A 20,107-nucleotide genomic window follows, 5' to 3' on the forward strand; every position below is an offset into this window, starting at 1 on the left:
TGGGAAAAAACTTGAACCTAGGTGAAAAAGAAACATATACACAATGGAAAGGGGGGTGGGAAAACAACCTTAAAGCCCCAAATGATGGAATCATAAAAAATAAAAATGTATTAGAGTCTAGATATAGGTAGGAGAGTGCACTCAATGAGGGCTTCTTGATTCATTCATTTAACAAATATTCACTGAAAACCTGCCAAGTGCCCGGCTTATTCCAGGCCCTGAGAAAGCATCAGCAAATAAACTAGACCCCCAAATCTCTGCCTGCATAGAAATTACATTCTAGGCCTGGCACAGTGGCTCACACCTGTAATCCCAGCACTTTGGGAGGCCGAGGCAGGCAGATAGCTTGAGTCCAGGAGTTCAAGAAATTAATTCTAATGGGTAAGAGAGATCACAAATATAATAAATATGTTTTTTTAAAAAAAGAACAGTACTTTACATTACTCAGGTGATAATGATAGAGGCGGGAGGCAGACAAATGCCTAGGCAGATGGGGCAGGTCCCTGGTGAAATCCAACCTTCAAGCTGGAAACAGTCCCTGGTAAATCCTTGAACCAGATTGAGAACGTGCCTTCCCGTTTGGCACACTTTCTTTCGATTGATCCCATCCTTCACCTGTTTTACATATACCTACCCTTTCCTAATTGGTTTTCTAAACTATCATGCCCACTTTTGAGTGATGTCTTTACTTTAACCTTTTTTGCTTACTCACAAGCCAATCAGCACGCACTCCCTATTCTGAGCCCATAAAAAGCCCCGGGCTCAGCCATATTGGGAAATCTCCTGCTTCGGGTGGGGGGACCACCCCCAACATCCCCTCTCTGCTAAAAGCTGTTTCATCATTCAATAAAACTTCCTGCCTTGCTCATTCTTTAAGTGTCCGTGCAACTACTTCTTCCTGGTCATGAGACAAGAACCCAGATGTAGCTGAGCTAAGAAGCAAAAAATCTTGCATCAATAAGGGTAATGGGAAAAAAAACAGAACAGGGTAAAAGAGACTGAGTGTGTGGCTGGAGGTTGAGTGGTGCTGCAAGTTTAATATCTAAGATAGATTGGCCCTGCTTGGATATTCTGTAAAACACATCCAGGCATATAAAATCTCAGAAAGGCATATCTGCATATTGTGTTTGCCAACCTACATGGATTATATAAGTCTATTCAACTCATAGTAAAGTTTAGATTTTCCTGTCACCACCTTTTAGTTCTCACTTTTCTCTCCTTTAGTTCTTTGACTCACAAACTTGATCCTTGATTGTAGATGGTCTAGTTGATTGGATGCCTCAGCAGAAACTTCACAAGGAGATCCAAATAAGAGTTGTTTGAGATGTTAATTGTAAGAAGGAAAATAAAGTATTGAGTACTGTATACAATATTAAGACTTTCATTCTACATACTCCAAATAGGTAAGAATAAAATTTTAGCAACGTTTCAGATTATAGCGGCAAAGAGAAAAAATAATGTGAAAGCATTTGAGAAATTAAAGATGATAGTTAAGATGAAAATCTGAAATTATTAAAAACACTTCTGAAAAGTCACAATGAATCCTTACTTAGAGCTAAAAAATATTTGACTAACGAGGGTTTTCTCCTGAAAAGGTATAAAGGTTAGTTTGGATTTATTTTTTTGAACCATGAATGCCAGGTTTCATCTGTGGGTTCACCGCATAAATGTAAATCAACTCAGATGCCAAAACTGTTCTATTTAAATACCAACCACATGGCTGGAAACTAGGAAAATAAAAGCAGATCAAAAAAAAAAGTAGAAGAAGAAGAAAAATGTATTCCACTATCCAAATGATAATTTAAGTTACCTTAGATTCTAAGAAATATAGTGGGCTTTCTGCATGAGCTGAAGGACAAAGATCTGTATCAGGACAAAGATCTGTATCAAGACAAAGGTCTGCATCAGAAATGATGTCATGCAAAACTGCCCAAGCAGGACAGACAGCTGGACAGTAATCTTAAGATGGTATAGCTATAGCCAGTTCCACATACGGCATTCTGTAGCTGAGAAAGCAGGGAGACAGGAGCAGAGCCCAAGTCCAAAATGATAGTTCTCCTCTGGGCACAGAGTAATAGAAGTAAAACCTCAAGAAAAACAAAAGTAACTAAGTAAGAATAAAAATAAATGCTACCAGACCTACATCTAGTGTCCTTTTATTAAGTTAAAGCAAGCCACCCTACAGACATTGGATTGCCACATAAAATAGTCCTATTGTTGCTTAGGAAAGGTCTATAGACCTGAAAAACTATGGTTTGGAACTACTCTTTTACCCTGAATAACACATTCAATTTGGAAGTTGTTATTATATGAGTGAATGCTACAGAGCTCCTTGGATGCATCCTTGCTGTCTGAAGCTCTTTAATTCAACCATTACTTTTAGACAAACAATTTTCCTAGGAAGAAAAATATTGGCAAAAGGGGCAAAATCTCTTAGAGACCACAAAGTAGTTACAAGCAACCTACTTACCAACTGATCCTATTAAGACCAAGTTCTGTAGACAGGATTCAGCCTTCCTTGGTAATTAATATGAATAAGAGGTCTACAGAAAAGCTAAGAGGTCCACAGAAAAGCCAAGATGCCTTTTAAAACATCTCACAACCATATGGAAAATAGCTCACTTGTTTTTCCATTCATTTAACCAGAACCATTTAAGAATTTTAATTACTCAGAGACTGGCCAATAACAAACACCTGTGAATTCAAATTGCTTGTTAAATAAACCCTCACAAATGTGTATACACGGATAGCCTCCAGTGTGGAATGCTTCGTGTTTTTAGGCTACTTTGCTTCTTTACTTCTAGGAGAGCCTCTGATTGTATCCACCCACCTCAGCACACTCCTCACCCACTTCCCCCAAACCTTCTTGATCTCAAGGTCCCTAAACTCCTGTTCAGCAAAGGGTTAACTCAGTAGACTTGGGGTGTACAGATCCTCCACATTCCAAAGAAAGGACTGGTCCTTCACTGGCTCTTGGGAGACAACCTCTGATGCCCTGGAATATCTTGACTGTTAAGGCTGCCTTTGTATTAATATAACTGAGATCTTGGGCCACACCACATAGCTTATACTAATGGTGTGACTTATGGTGAGTGCCTGTTTCTGTGTTCGCCTGGGGCCCTGGGCCAAAATGTATCAGTTTGACCTCTGGGTGGGCTGGAGACTGACTAAGATCCGTCAGGTGGATATTTCAGGCCTACATGACTGACCTCTAATAAAAATCCTGGACACCAAGGCTTGAGTAAGCTTATTTGTTGGCAATATTTCATACATATTGTCATATATTGATGGGAGGATTAAGTGCATCCCTGTGCAACTCCACAGCAGAAAGACAACTGGAAGCTCATACCTGATTTCTCCTGGACACCACTCTATGTGCCCTTTTCCTTTGTTGATTTTAATCTGTATCTTTTCACTGTAATAAACAGTGACCATGAGCAAAACAGCTTTTCTGGGTCCCATGAGTTATTCTAGCAAATCACTGAACCCAAGAGTACTGTTGGGGATCCCAATACAGCTTCCAGGGCTATTTTCCATAGGAGAAAGCAGGAGCTGCAAATATTACTCCCATTGTAATTATTCATATCACTATTTCCTTCTTCCCATTTCTAACCTCATTCCTGTCCACTATACATGATCAAGATGTGACTGTATTTTTAAGAGGGGGTTGCAAGTTTCTATTTCTATATATAAATTGCTGTGGCATGACAAAGATTCCTGATTGTTTCCAAATAGAATGACAAAAGAAATTGTTTAGAGTATTTTAAATCCGAGACTCCTTTCCAGTTACTTAAAATTTACTTGTTGATTTGTTTAGATTTGTTTAGATTGTTGAGATTCATACAATAACAACTTCCTTATAGATTCTGGATATTAGACCATTGTTGGATGCATAGTTGGTGAATATTTTCTCCCATTCTCTAGGCTGTATGTTTACTCTGTTGATAGTTTCTTTTGTTGTGCAGAAGCTATAGGCAAAGGACATGAACAGACACTTCTCAAAAGAAAACACAGGCTGGGTGTGGTGGCTCATGCCTGTAGTCCCAACACTTTGGGAGGCCGAGGAGGGAGGACAGTTTGAGCCCAGGAGTTTGAGACCAGCCTGGGCGAAAGAGTGGGAACGCATCTCTACAAAAAAAATTCTAAAATATTAGCTGACTGCAGTGGCATATGCCTGTGGTCCCAGCTACTCAAAAGGCCGAAGTGGGAGAATCACTTGAGCCTGGGAGGTCAAGGCTGCAGAGAGCCATGATCATGCTGCTGCACTCCAGCCTGGGCAACAGAGGAAGACCCTGTCTTGAAAAAAAAATAATTAAATAAAACAAAAGAAGATATACAAGCAGCCAAGAAACATATGAAAAAATGCTCATCATCGCTAATCATCAGAGAAATGCAAATCAAACAATAATGAGATACCATTTCACACCAGTCAGAATGGCTATTATTAAAAAATTAAAAAATAACAGATGCCAGCAATGCTGTGGAGAAATGGGAACACTTATACACTGTCGGTGAGAATGTAAATTAGTTCAGCCACTATAAAAAGCAGTCAGGTTTCTCAAAGAAACAGAAGTACCATTTGACCCAGCAATCCAATTACTGGGTATATAGTCAAAGGAAAATAAATCATTCTACCAAAAAGACACATGCACTTCTATGTTTATCACAGTGCAATTCACAATAGCAAAGACATGGAATCAACCAAGGTGCCCATCAATGGTGAGTTAGATAAAGAAAATGTGGTACATATACACCAGGGAATACTACACCGCCATAAAAAAGAATGAGATCATGTCCTTTGTAGCAACATGGATGCAACTGGAGGTCATTATCCTAAGAGAATTAATGCAGGAACTGAAAACTAAATACCACATGCTCTCACTTATAAGTGGGAGCTAAACATTAAATACACAAGGGCATAAAGATGGGGACAACAGACACTGAGGACTATGAGACAGGGAGCAAGAGATGGGGACATGGGCTGAAAAACTATTGGGTGCTATGTTCACTGCCTGGGAGATGGAATCATCCATATCCCAAACCTCAGCATCACGTAACATAACCATGTAGCAAACCTGCACATGTACCCTCTGAGTCTAAAATAACAGTTAAAATTATTTTAATATATATATATATATATGAGAAGGGGGGACATGGCCAGATATAAGGCTGTAAATAAGGAGAGGGACACACGGATCTTTGCATGTCATGCTACACTACTTGGATGGGATCTCATAAGAAAGGGAAGGCCATATGTTTATAAAATATCTTTTTAAAGCTTCTTAGAAAACTTGAACTCAAGAATGTGTCAAAATTTACTGACATGTTATCAGGGAAATCACCAAGTTGATTATAATTTTTATATGTTTACTGCAAATTAATCATTCTAATCACATTTACAACACAATTATTTTGGCATAGTACTCTATGATTATAAAGTAGGATTCTTCTTGCAGAAGTTGAAAAGCAAGATCATTAAATAATTTGCTTTCCATATAATGAAGGGTGGGCCTCACATAGCAAAGCATTGCAATGTAATATCCATTACAAGGTCATGGATATTAGAATGACTGAGCAGTATTGATTTATTAAGAGTCAAAAATGACTTCAGGCCGGGCACAGTGGCTCACGCCTGTAATCCCAACACTTTGGGAGGCCAAGGCAGGCGGATCACCTGAGGTCAGGAGTTTGAGACCAGCCTGACCAACATGATGAAACACCGTCTCTACTATAAATACAAAAATTAGCCAGGTGTGGTGGCATGCGCCTGTATTCCCAGCTACTCGGGAGGTGGAAGCAGGAGAAATGCTTGAACCCGGGAGGCAGAGGCTGCAGTGAGCCAAGATCATGCCACTGCACTCCAGCCTGGGCGACAGAGCAAGACTCAGTCTCAAAAAAGAAGAAGAAGAAAGAAGAAGAAGAGGAAGAGGAAGAAGGAAGAAGAAAAAGAAGGAGAAGGAGAAGGAAGAAGAAGAAGAGGAAGAAGAAGAACTAACTTTACAGAAAGGGAAGATTAGCTCATGTGTTAGAATGGTCAGAGGCAACTTTAAATGTAGCTGCTACCATGCCTGAATCAAACACAGGCAAGGGATCAAGCCCAAAAGGATAAAATAAAAACACACATACTTTTATAGGGGAATAATCTACCCCTAGTTGGTTAACATAAATAAATGTAATATATTAAGGTATTCACCTAATTAGATACTTGGGAATGAATCGCATATGTCAGTATTTTCCAAATATGCTCTTTGCTGCTTTTCTATCTCACAGGAGTACTCATAAGTAGAACTGGGTTGATTTGATCATATTGCTTTCAAAACTTGTGAACAACAATAATAAAGATGCACTAGGGCCAGGCGTGGTGGCTCATGTGGGTAATCCCAGTACTTTGGGAGGCTGAGGCTGGAGGATTGCTTGAGCTGACAAGTTCGAGACTAATCTGGGCAATGTGGTGAGACATCGTCTCTACAAAAAAAAAAAAAAAAGGTTAAAAAAAATTAACTGGGTGTGGTGGCACATGCCTGCAGCCCTAGCTACTCCAGAGGCTGAGGTGGGAGGATTGCTTGAGCACAGGAAACAGAAGTTGCAGTGAGCTGAGATCGCATCACTGCACTCCAGCCTGGATGACAGAGCAAGACCCTGTCTCAAAAGACAAACAAACAAACAAAAGATGTACTAGAACATTGAGTATAAAGATCACCAAGATTTATCTGTCAATAAAATATTTATCTGTGACTTTTTTTCTGCAGACAATTTAGTTAATTGTTACAGAAGTGATGCCAATCATTGATAAACAAAGGGAAAAATGTACAAAGCTAAACTATAGAGTTGCCCTGGTTTTAGCTGAGTACTGCTTTTAGTGGCAAAATATTCCTTTTTGGTTAAGATAAATACAGTTGTTTGAGTCTTAGGACATGGTTCAATGAGAAAAGGCAAGCTGATTTAAGCAACATAAACATCAGATAGGCCACAGTCCCATGGAAATTGTTAAAGATGGCAAAGGATTCAGTTACTCTAAGTTATTAACACTTAGTCTTGCAAAGGCCAAAAAAGGTGACATCATCAGTGCATGAGAATTCATCTGCTGTCTGTATTTCCTGTCGACTTTTAGATTATGAAGTAATGTAAAGAAAAAAAGTCCTTCTGAAGTGTAACAAAATATGCACTAAATAAATTTAAAGTGTGACAAAAAGAAATGCCTACAGGTTTTGCTAACTCATGGAAACTCTGAGAGATTTGTAATTCTCTCTCTTTTTTTTTTTTTTTTTTTTGGTAATGGGAGTAGCAGTATGTCTAAAATAACCAATCCTGGTGTATTTTTGCTTAAAGATATAGCACATAGAATTAAATAACTTTATACCCAACATCCTCAAAGAACAACTTCAAAAGAGAGAAGTCCTTCCTGTCAAACTTACCAAGACCAGTGATTGGCCCTGATGGCAACAAACCTCTGTGGTTTGCTTCCCTTGAATCGGGAACAAGGATCCTTTTTTAAAGACTCCTCACTGGATCTCATAAGACCCAAGGAATTGGGTTGGGGCAGGGGTCGGCGGGGGACGGGTGTAGATAGTTGAAAATCACAAATAAAAAATACTTAATTTAGTCTAATTTTCAAAAACAAATTTGCCACATATTATGAATTAAGAATTTTAAATTAAGGCAAAACAAAACCATCCTCAATTTTTTTCTCTTTTTCCCATAATATGGGCAGTTAAAGGAGAGAAAGGAAGGTAAGGGAAAGATAGGGAAGAACAGATAGATTACATATAGAGACATATAGAGACAGCCAGGGTATAGAGGTAAAGAAAGATGCTATTAGGAAGGCCAAAGTCAGAAAACACAAGACAATGAAGGAAAAAGAATGGAAGGGAAAGGAAGGGGAAAAGAAGGGAAGGAGAAAAGAAGGAAAGGGAAGGGGAGGGGAGGGGAGGGTTGGGGAGGGGAGGGGAGGGGAGGGGGATGTACTAGAACATTAAGTATAAAGATCACCAAGATTTATCTGGCAAATGTGTGACTTTTTTTCTGCAGACAACTTCGTTAATTGTTACAGAAGTGATGCCATTCATTAACATACAAAGAGAAAAATGTACAAAGCTAAAGTATAGAGTTGAGCTGGTTTCAGCTGAGTACTGCTTTTAGTGGTGAAAGTCAGAGAGGCAGACAAGCCAACAAATGTGTGCTGCAAGGCATGTGGCTGAACAGGAACAGGCATATATGGCTCAGTACACCTCTGCAGAAAAAGACTAAAACATCTGGTATGGAGTGACAGAGAATGCTGTAAGCATTCTGAAAGTGTCTTTCACAGAATTTAAGTAGGCTTTTTATGATTTTACTGTTAATTATTGCCTTTGTAGAGATGTAAGTGGGAATATCACTACTTGGTACTATCAGCCAAAGAGTATTAAAACACAGGCACAGCATAGATCCTTAAATTACTAATCGTACTTCTACCACCACCACCGTTTATTGAGGGGTGACTGCATGCCAGGCACTTTACTTAACTCAGAGTCAATCTTCATAATGGCTAAATAGCACTTCTATGTGGCAGGAAATATTCCAAGCACTTTAATCATAGTAACTATTCAATCTCCCCCAAATCCTATGAGCTAGGTATTAGATAGTACTACATTGTACAGATAGGAAGCTGAGGCCCAAGTTGAAAAGGTGGTAAGAGATGGAGACAGACTTTGAACCAAGACAGTTTGGCTCAAGTCTGTGTTCTTAATCACTGTGTTGTACACCTCTATACAATATACAGAGACTATGAGCTCTGCAAATATTAGCTCTTTTCCATAAGTGACATAACTAAGACTCGAAGAAACTAAGAAGCTTTTTCAGCCAACTAAGGGGGAGAGTTTGGATTTAAATCCAGCTAAAATTTAAAGTTTGTTCCCAAGGCAGAGAAACATGAATTCACCTTGATTTCTCTTTGGCTGTACAGACTTTACCTTGCCAAACAGGTTTCATATTCTTCTCCTGTCTTCACCCTTCCCCTTCAAAAAAGAAAAAAGACGAGGAGGTAGAGGAGATTGAATAGGGGAGGAGAAGGAGGAAGAGGAGAAAAAAAATCAACAACAAAAAATTTTTTAAAAGGCCAAGTTTGCAGTTCACGCCTGTAATTCCAACACTTTGGGAGGCCGAGACAGGAGGATTACTTGAGCCCAGGAGTTTGAGACCAGCCCTGGCAACACAGTGACGCCCCATCTCTACAAACAATTTAAAATTAGCTGGGTGTGGTGGCACATGACTGTAGTCCCAGCTACTTGGGAGGCTGAGGCAGGAGGATTGCTTGAGCTTGGGAAGTTAAGGCCACAATGAGCCATGGTGGCACCACTGCACTTTAGCCTGGGCATATAGTGAGACCCCGTCTCAAAAAAAGAAAAATTAACTGCTTATTCCAAACTCTGGACTTTAATTCTATGTGTCTAGAACACCAATGTATGCTAATTGAAATAACTATACTCTAGGAATCCTGGAGAAGAGCTGGGTAAGAATTAACCTTGAAATGTGCCCTGCCCATAATTTTCTTGGCAATTTCTACAATTGTCTTGGATTGGCTTTCTCTCATATTATATACTACATTCATCTTCTCCTATCTTGGTAAGACTCCTTGGGCATTTCACAATAAGAAAAACTTGTTTCTTTTTCTAGGCAGGGATCATTATTAGATGTCAAAACAATTCTGATCAAGATAGATTCAAACTGTGGAAATGGTATTGTTTGTGTATTTAATGTTTAGCTCCCACTTATAAGTGAGAGCATGTGGTATTTAGTTTTCAGTTCCTGCATTAATTCTCTTGGGATAATGACCTCCAGTTGCATCCATGTTGCTACAAAGGACCTGATTTCTTTCTCTTTTATGGCAGTGTAGTATTCCCTGGTGTATATGTACCACATTTTCTTTATCTAACCCACCATTGATGGGCACCTTGGTTGATTCCATGTCTTTGCTATTGTGAATTGCACTGTGATAAACATAGAAGTGCACGTATCTTTTTTGGTAGAACGATTTGTTTGTTTTCAGCTTAGGACTGTTATGAATAAAGTTGCTTCACATGTCCATAAACCTATATTTTGGCGGATATGTGTTCCTATTTCTCTTAGTATACACCTAGGAGTAGAATTGCTGGGTTATAGGCTGGCAAATGTTTACTTTAGTAGATGCTGCCAAACAGCTTTCCAGAGTGAATAAATGTACAAAATTGCATTCCTACTGGAAGTGTATGAAAATTCCAGTTGCTCCATCTCCTTGCCAACACTTCATTGTTGTTCTTTTAATTTTAGCCATTCTGGCTAAGTTATTATTGAAAAGAATGCTAACTGAAAAGTCATGAAGAAACCTTAATGCATATTACTAAGTGAAAATAAAGCCAATCCGAAAAGGCTATATACTGTCTGATTCTAACTATATGACATTCTGGAAAAGACAAAACAATTAAATCAGTAAAAACACCAGTGGTTTCCAGGGACTTAAGAGGAGGGAAGGATTGAATAGGTAGAGCATAGGAGACATTAAGAGCAGTGAAAGTATCCTATATGATACTATAGAAGAGGATACACAGCATTATACATTTGTCAAAATCCATAGAACATAAAACACCAAGAGTAAACACTAATGTAAACTATGGGATTTGGGTAACAATGATGTGTCAGTGTTGGTTCATCAGTTGTAATAAAGGTACCACTCTGGTGTTGGATGCTGATGGTGAAGAAAGCTTGAATGTGTGTTGGAGGGGAGAGGATATATGAAAGCTCTGTACTTCATACACCATCAATTTTGCTGTAAATCTGAAACTGCTCTAAAAATTAAAGTCTGTTTTTAAAAAAGCAATAACCTCCCTGATGAAATCATTGATTTAAACAAGGTAATCAATGGCTGCTAATATCACCAAAAAAAAAAAAAAAAAGAGAGAGAGAGATAACTAGACATCCACCTCCTGGTGGAGGTCAACAATATCACCCAAGAAGTAGTCTTGAAAAAACAGAAAGAAAAGTCAAATTTTTAGAGCTAACTATATTTTACAGGAAATATAGGGGTAGAGGAGCTTGTTAAATCACATCATAGGTATGCAATCGGCAAACTCCAGAATGTGGAAAGCTTTAGACAACAAATTAACCCATACAAATAAGTTGAAAGAAAAAAGGGAAAAAGACCCTATAAATTAAAAGAGTTTAAGAATCAAATGAAATGTATCAATCTAGTTTAGATCCCAATTTGAACAAACTAACTATTAAAAACAAAAAAAAAGAGGGCCAGGCGAGGTGGCTCACACCTGTAACACCAGCACTCTGGGAGGCCAAGGTGGGTGGATCACCTGAAATCAGGAGTTTGAGACCAGCCTGACCAACATAGAGAAATCCCATCTCTACTAAAAATACAAAAATGAGCTAGGCGTGGATGCCTGTAATCCCAGCTACTCGGGAGGCTGAGGCAGGAGAATGGCCTGAACCTGGGAGGCGGAGGTTGCGGTGAGCCAAGATCGTGCCATTGCACTCCAGCCTGGGCAACAAGAGCAAAACTCCATCTCAAAAAAAAAAAAAAAAAAAAAGGGTATATAAATAAAAGAATTAAAAAGGGGTACTCAAACAAATACATGTATGTTCTTAACAGCACTAGTCACAACAGTCAAAAGATGAAAAGGTAGAATAGGTAGGGCACAGGAGACATCGAGGGCAGTGAAAGTCCATAAAAAGACAATGTGCATAAAAAGACAATGTCCATAAAAAGACAAATGGATAAACAAATTGTGTGTGTGTGTGTGTGTATATATATATATATATATATATATATATGGAACATTATTCAGCCATAATGAGGAATAAAGCAAGATACATGCTACAACGTGGATAAATATCAAAAACATTCTGTTAAATGAAAGAAGCCAGACACTAAAGATCACATAGTATATAAATCCATTTATATGAAATATCCAGAATAGGTAAATCCATAGCAACAGAAAGCAGATTGGTGGTTGCCAGGGGCTAGTGGGAGGGGGAAATGGGACTAAATGCTTAATGAATAAGGTTTCCTTTTGAGATGAGTTTCCTTTCGACATTTTGGAACTAGATAAAGGTGATGATTGTACACAACACTGAACTGTTCATTTAAAAATGTTAATTTTGGCTGGGCACGGCGGCTCATGCCTGTAATCCCAGCACTTTGGGAGGCCAAGGGGGGGCAAATCACAAGGTCAGGAGTTCGAGACCAGCCTGGCCAACATGGTGAAACCCCATCTGTCTAAAAATACAAAAAATTAGCCAGGCGTGGTGGTGGGTGCCTATAGTCCCAGCTACTCGGGAGGCTGAGGCAGGAGAATCGCTCGAACTCAGGAGGTGGAGGTGCAAGTGAGCTGAGATGGCACCACTGCACTCCAGCCCAGGTGACAGAGTGAGACTGTCTCAAAAAAAAAAGTTAATTTTATGTTATGTGGATTCCACTTTGATTAAAGAACAAAACACAGAAGCAATTATTAGCTATTTGGAAAAATTTGAATACTGACTAGATCTTTGATATACTGAAGAATTACTGGTAAATTTTTGGTGTGATGATGGTATTGTGGTTATGATTTTTAAGAGTGTTTGGTTTTAGATTAGTATAGTATATAATAATGGATGAAATTATACCATGTCTGGGATTTGCTTCTCAATAGTCCAGTGTGAGGGGGCAGGGGAAGTGGGTGGAGGTACAGATGAGCCATGACTTGACTAATTGTTGAAGTGGGTGATGGGGGTTCACTATACTATTTTCTCTACTCTTGTATGTGCTTAAAGTCTTGCCTAATAAAGTTGTAAGATTTCCTTTTCAAGCATAATTAAGAAAATCAAAGATTAGGCTACATTGGGCTTATTTAGAAATCTATTAGGCACTTACTCTACCCTATAAAATTAAAACTTTCATGTATCTGCTGAATCTAAAATAAAAATTGAGGGTGATGGGGCCTGGTGGGGAGAGGGTCCAGAGTAGGCTCTCAGACCCAAAACTGAATGGGGTGTCTGGGGCATCAGGGAGCTCCCTTGCCTGGCCCTCAGTGGCCTGATGGAGTAAGAGCGTTTGGTTGAGTGATTCAGATCTGGTCACTATGGTAGGAGAACAAAAATGCATATTGTGTCACATCGTGCACAGCTCCAAAAAGAGGCACTAGTCATGAGTGCCGAAGGTGCGGGGCCACAGAAGTGGGTCTTTCTGCATATGCAAAGCACATTTCTGGCCAGCTGCACAAAGATAACGTTAATGCCCAGGAAAGAGAAGATGATGGAAAAGGAGAGGAAGAGGAAGAAGATTATTTTGACAAGGAACTCATTCAGTTAATAAAACAAAGGAAAGAACAAAGTCGACAAGAACCTTCCAGTAGCAGGCAAGAAGTAAATTCTGATGACAGGTGACCCCAATGGAGCTGAGAACACCAAATTCCTCACCAACACAGACAGAGTTACAGTCAGCCAGCATGGCATCACCCTGGACCTCCACAGGAGGATTGTAATTGGAAAAAAGATCGCTTTAATAATACATGGAGAAACAGCTCTCTGTATTCTTTGAGGAATAGTGGTGGACCAAAAGGATGTTCTGAGTGGCATTAGGGTGTTGCAGGAGGCTCCTTGACTTGGTTTCACAACCATAGTAATTCTGGAGTTGGTTGGCATTCAAATAGTGGAACAGTAGATTGGAATCATAATGGTACAGGAAGGAATTCCAGTTGGCATTCTGAGGGAACAGGTGGCTTTTCCAGTTGGCATATGAACAACAGTAACGGAAACTAGAAATCCAGTGTATGTAGTAAAAATAATTGCAACTAAAGTGGCCCTGGACATAAATTTCAACCAGGCAGAAACAGAAATTCTAATTGTCAAATAGAAGATGTGACTATGCTATGGAACAAGAAATCAAATAAGTCAAGCAAATACAATCAAGAGAGATATAATTGGTAGTGGCAAGAAAATGAGAAACTTGGAATGAGAAACTTTGTACAGCTGCCACATATAGAGGTCCTTCTGAAAGATTTACAAGTGATAAATTTCCTTCAGAAGGCTTACTTGACTTCAATTTTGAGCAGCCAGAAAGCCAAACCACTAAACAAACAGACACTGCAACTTCCAAAATTAGTGGAAAGAACGGCAGTGCAGCAACGGGGAAAGCCTTGTTGCCAGACTCCTTACCCTTCTAAAATAAAAATTAAAAAGGAAAAAGATTTGGTAGTACTCAAGTTGAAGGAAGGAAACATGACAAACTTAGAGGAAGCATAAGGAATTTCATACGCACTTCTTAGGAGAAATAATTTTGTATTTAAGCCTTTTTTTCTTTGGTTTTTAGTTGATACATAATAATTGTACATATTTATGAGATACAGAGGGATATTTCCATGTGTGTATACAATGTGTAATGATCAAATCAAGGTAATTAGCATGTCCAACACCTCAAACATTTACTATTTATTTGCGTTGTGAACATTCAAAATCCTCTCTTCTAGCTTTATGAAAATATAGAAAGCTGGCTCTTTAAGCTTTTTGTAAATATGCAATAAATTATAGTTAACCATATTACTCCATAGTGCTGCAGAACACCAGAACTCACTGGAACTCATTGATTAAACTGAATATGACTGAGATCTTTTCATGAAATGAGAAGCTATGGATTTAGAATCATTAAACTTTAAGGCTGGGTGGGCCCATCCAAACCCATCATTTTACTGCTCATTTTAATGCTGACAAGACCCAGAAAGGGTTATGTGACTTATCAAAACATCTTTTAAAAATAATAAAAGTTATCTGAGCACAGTGAGCTCACACCTGTAATCCCAACACTTTGGGACACTGAGCATCACTTGAAGCCAGTAGTTCAAGATCATCCTGGACAACATAGTGAGACCCTGTCATTACAAAATTTAAAAATTTTAATAAATAAAAGTTATATTAAAAAACTCAAAGTATGAAAATATAGGGGGCCAGGCACAATACCTCATACCTGTAATCCCAGCACTTTAGGAAGCCAAGGTGGATGGATCACCTGAGGTCAGGAGTTTGAGGCCATCCTGGCCAACAAACCCCATCTCTACTAACAATATAAAAATTAGCCGGGTGTGGTGGTGTGCACCTGTAATCCCAGTTATTCAGGAGATTGAGGCAAGAGAATCACTTGAACCCGAGAGGCGGAGGTTGCAGTAAGCCAAGATCGCGCCACTGCACTCCAGCCTGGGCCACAAAGCAAGATTCCGTCTCAAAAAAAAAAAAAAAAAAAAAGAGGAAAAAATCATTCCTGATTCCGTAATTCAAACAATTGTAAACATTTGTTAAAATTTTGGGGTGTTTCCTCTCAGCCTTTTTTTTAACTCTTAGGTTTGACTTTTCCTAATATAACTCTAAGCATTTTTACATATTAATGCATATCCTTAGAAACAATTATTTTAATGGTTGTCTAATATTTCATGGAGTTGATAGAGTTTACTTTTTCATTCTTCTATAATATGGCATTCATATTATTTCCAACTCTTTATAACTACAAATAAAGCCACTATGAACATATTTATATACAAAACTTAAATATAGTTAGTATTACCATAAAAGTCATATTAGATTTTTCTCAGAAGTAAGATAAAACTTCCTTCCTAATGGAAGCCTTTTTTTCCTTTTGAAAATTTGTTAATGGACAAAATAGAGTTAGATTCTCCATTTTCTTTATGGATCAAGCTATGAACAGTCAAAACGATAAGATGTAGAGGCGGGCTGATAATTGTCTTTCCATTATGAGCAAAACAATCTTTATGTGAGTAGTACAGGCAAAAAAAAATTTAAAGTAAAATTATACTCTACCTGTTGAAAAGCTTTTTCTGCTTGACGTTCAGCATCAATAACTTGCCTCTCAAGCTGTTGCATCTGTAGAGTGAGGGAAAATATAAATACAAAAATTTATTTTTGAAAAACGAGCCTTTCTGAAAAAGGCTTTAGAAAATCTCATAATGTCATCATCAGTTTGGATATTTTAAAGTAGTTCACTGGAGATGAGTTAAATACAGTTAGCACATTAAAGGCTCTTTGCATATTTAAAAGTTGATCAAAATGCCAGAGTTTCGATACTTTTAATACAAGGACTACATATATACCTCAAGAGTATTCATCAATAGAATTTTCTTCAGTGGATTGTAAATTAAAAATTACGGATTAACATATATTAAGAACAAGAAAATAAATCTAAGAGGAAAGAAAGGCTTCAAATGTCCTATTTGACGGGTTGATCAAAAAGTCATAATGACATCAAGGAAGTGGTGTGTTCTCATGAACTCCGTGGGTGCTAGGTTTAAATAAACTCTGGGTAGTTTTACATTCTTACAGACTGATGGAGAGAGTATAGAAGAGATTCTTTGATTAAACACACAGACACACAAATAGTAAAACGAATATCATAAGGAGAATTTTAAAAGCCTTAAGAAGGACCCCATGCTAATCAACATACGGAATGTGTTGTACCAGTGGCTGAATACACAAATCGTGAGGTAAAACTCAATTTTATTCTTTTTCGCTCGGTGCTGATGTCTGGCCCACTTTAGAGCCGTCTGTGACTCATCTCTGCTCATTTTCAACTTTATTGTTGGTTGGAAGACCAGGCGTGCACAACTCCTGGTATACCTCTCACCCGCAGCAGCCCGGACCCCACCCGCAGTGGCCGCCGCGTCCGGCTCCTGCCCCGCCCCCTTCTCTACGCCACCGAGAAGCGACCTCCCGCAGGTAGAGTGGCCCAACCGGGAGCGCAGCCGCCAGCTCCGGAAGGCGCGGGACCCCGGGGCCCGGTCCCAGGCTGCCTTTGACCCTGGCGCACCGTCCTAACTCCTGGAAAATGGTTTGCGCTAGTGGGACATCATTTTTTAAGGGTATGTTGCTTGGGAGCATTTCCTGGGTTTTGATAACTATGTTTGGCCAAATTCACATTCGACACAGAGGTCAAACTCAAGACCACGAGCACCATCACCTTCGTCCACCTAACAGGAACGATTTCTTAAACACTTCAAAAGTGATACTCTTGGAGCTCAGTAAAAGTATTCGTGTTTTCTGTATCATCTTTGGAGAATCCGAAGATGAGAGTTACTGGGCTGTACTGAAAGAGACCTGGACCAAACACTGTGACAAAGCAGAGCTCTACGATACTAAAAATGATAATTTGTTCAATATAGAAAGCAATGACAGGTGGGTACAGATGAGGACCACTTACAAATACGTCTTTGAAAAGTATGGCGACAACTACAACTGGTTCTTCCTTGCACTTCCCACTACGTTTGCTGTCATTGAAAATTTAAAGTACCTTTTGTTTACAAGGGATGCATCCCAGCCCTTCTATCTGGGCCACACTGTTATATCTGGAGACCTCGAATACGTGACTGTGGAAGGAGGGATTGTCTTAAGTAGAGAGTCGATGAAAAGACTTAACAGACTTTTCGATAACTCTGAGACCTGTGCAGATCAAAGTGTGATTTGGAAGTTATCTGAAGATAAGCAGCTGGCAATATGCCTGAAATATGCAGGAGTTCATGCAGAAAATGCAGAGGATTATGAAGGAAGAGATGTATTTAATACAAAACCAATCGCATAGCTTATTGAAGCGGCATTGTCTAATAACCCTCAGCAAGTAGTAGAAGGCTGCTGTTCAGATATGGCTATTACTTTCAATGGACTGACCCCCCAAAAGATGGAAGTAATGATGTATGGCCTGTACCGGCTCAGGGCATTTGGACACTATTTCAATGACACACTCGTTTTCTTGCCTCCAGTTGGTTCAGAAAATGACTGAGGGCTGGAGAATAATAGACCTGTGCTGTCCAAGAGCACTTGAAATGTGGCTAGTCCAAATTCTGATACAGTGTAAGTGTAAAATACGTACTTCATTCAATAATTCATATATTATTAGAAAACAGTATGAAGATGTAAAACATCTCATTAGTAATATTTTATATTGACTCCACATTGAAATAATGTTTTGGATATTTTGCATTAAATAAAATATACTATTAAAATTAATTTCATCTGCTTTTTAATTTTATTAATGTGTCTATTAGAATATTTTAAGTTACACATGTAGCTTACATATTTCTACTGGATAATAAAGGTGTAGAACATTTGTTGTCACCATGTATGGCCACGTATTTAACTGCCTGTCCACATGGCAGCATTTTTTTTTTTTTTTTTTTGAAATGGAGTCTTGCTTTGTCACCCAGGCTGGAGTGCAGTGGCACAATTTCGGCTCACTGCAACCTCCGCCTCCCGGGTTCAAGTGATTCTCCTGTCTCAGCCTCCTGAGTAGCTGGGACTACAGGTACACACCACCACGCCCAGCTAATTTTTTTATTTTTAGTAGAGACAGCATTTCACCATATTGGTCAGGCTGGTCTCGAACTCCTGACTTCAGGTGATCCACCCGCCTCAGCCTCCCAAAGTGCTGAGATTACAGGCATGACCCACTGCACGCAGCCCCATGGCAGCATTTTAAAAGGCAGTTTATTACAGGGATCTAGATTCTGGAAGAGGTTTCAAATATTTGGATATGTAAATAACTGTGCAAGTACATTCTCAGTACCTCATATTTAATTTCTGTGAAAATATTTCAAATGTTTAATGAGCAAGTAATGTGGTTTCAAAGCATTTTGTTGAATTACTTGTTTAGACTATGGCACTATATAGAAGCAGCTGGACAAGCATTATGTCTTTTGGATGTCTCTAGAATATTCCCTAAACCAAAAACCAACTAGCAAACACATGCCAATACCACATTCTTGCACTACTGGCAATATGCTGACAATTGTCACTTCTACAATATAACTATATTCTATTTTCAGGGAAATTTGGTTTTTCTGGAGCCTTACTTAGCCTGGATTTTGAATATTGTCAGGATTGCCAGGAGAAACAGAAGAATGCACAAAATTTTGCTAGTGAAAAAAATAGTTTTCTTAAGAGAACTATGCAAATATCTTGTCTGATTTCTCCTCAAATGTTTAGTTTCTAGTGATAACAGGAAGGACAAAAGTCAGCTTGCTTCACTGTTACATAACTAATACAGGTCTTTCTACATAGTAGGTATTTAATATATTACAAATTATTGATGAAATGACAAAGCTCTCTGACATGCCTAAAGTACCATGCATATATGAAGGACAGTACAATTATTTTTACCACTGCCAAATAACGTTTTTTCTGCTCCTATGGCACTGACTTCCTATCTTGTACTATCTTCCCAACTACATTGTAAAGTTGTCTTGAAGGCACAATCAGGCTCAAAAGTTACTTGCTTTCTTAATGAAAAGGAGGTAATCCTTGAAATATTAATATAGGGAAAACTGGAAAGAATACTGAACTTAAAGGCAAGACCTAAATTGGAACTCAGATTCCAATACTAGCTATGTGATGATGGGTACATTATTTAACTTATCTGAGTCTCCTGTCCCTAACTGTAAAATGATACAACACTTATTTCACAGCATTTATAAACAGAAAAGTATCCAACATAGTATCTAATACTTAATAGGTGTTCAATGAATATTTACATAGAAATTTTTTAAGCAGCCTGTTTCTACCATATATATGTGTTATTTTTATGAATAATTTTAAGTTAGGAAACTCTACTATTTACCAATAGTTTGCCACTGGACTCTAAAATTCTTGTGTATAAAATGTGGATAATATAACCTGTTCTGACTACTTTACAGGATGTTGTAGGGCTAAAAATAAGAAAATATATCCAAGCAATGTGAAAAGCTGGTGGTAACTCATTTATTTAAAAATATTATGGTAGCAGTTGTAGTGTTATAATTTGAATGATAAAACTAAAAGTCACAAATGTCCAAAAACAGGATTATCTAAATATATAAATAATGGTACATCCATACAGTTAGATACCATAAAGTCATTACAAATTTATATGGATGGAGGAAATGATATATTTGGGACTTGTCTCAATATAACATAGGAGGAAAGAAGTAGGTCAGGGTGCAGATGAAACAGGATTGGCCCTGAGTTGACAACCATGAAAGCTGGGTGATGTGTACAGGAGGGTCCATTATAACATTCTGCTTACTTTTGTATGTTTGAAAATCTCTCTAATAAAATGTTTTAAATATATACGAAAAGATGT

The 20,107-nt window shown here is 38.5% G+C and overlaps 2 protein-coding genes across 2 annotated transcripts in view; one reads left to right on the forward strand and one right to left on the reverse strand.

Moving 5' to 3' along the window:
- The window catches only part of PLEKHH2 (pleckstrin homology, MyTH4 and FERM domain containing H2), a 131,990-nt gene that overhangs the window by 76,027 nt on the left and 35,856 nt on the right, over positions 1–20,107 (reverse strand). The window contains exon 3 of the mRNA XM_019021569.4: positions 15,805–15,867. Coding sequence (XP_018877114.4) covers positions 15,805–15,867 — 63 coding nt within the window. The remainder of the gene's footprint in view (positions 1–15,804; positions 15,868–20,107) is intronic.
- Positions 16,744–17,926, forward strand: C1GALT1C1L (C1GALT1 specific chaperone 1 like). Its single transcript, XM_019021570.4, has one exon. The coding sequence runs from the start codon at positions 16,826–16,828 to the stop codon at positions 17,573–17,575; it is 750 nt and encodes a 249-aa protein (XP_018877115.4). The 5' UTR covers positions 16,744–16,825; the 3' UTR covers positions 17,576–17,926.

Source organism: Gorilla gorilla, chromosome 12 (assembly GCF_029281585.2).
Source record: "Gorilla gorilla gorilla isolate KB3781 chromosome 12, NHGRI_mGorGor1-v2.1_pri, whole genome shotgun sequence".
Taxonomy (NCBI): Eukaryota; Metazoa; Chordata; class Mammalia; order Primates; family Hominidae; genus Gorilla; species Gorilla gorilla.

Bases quoted from the DNA above. Each gene is read 5' to 3' on its own strand.
- C1GALT1C1L (XM_019021570.4), top strand. From the start codon at position 16,826: ATGGTTTGCGCTAGTGGGACATCATTTTTTAAGGGTATGTTGCTTGGG.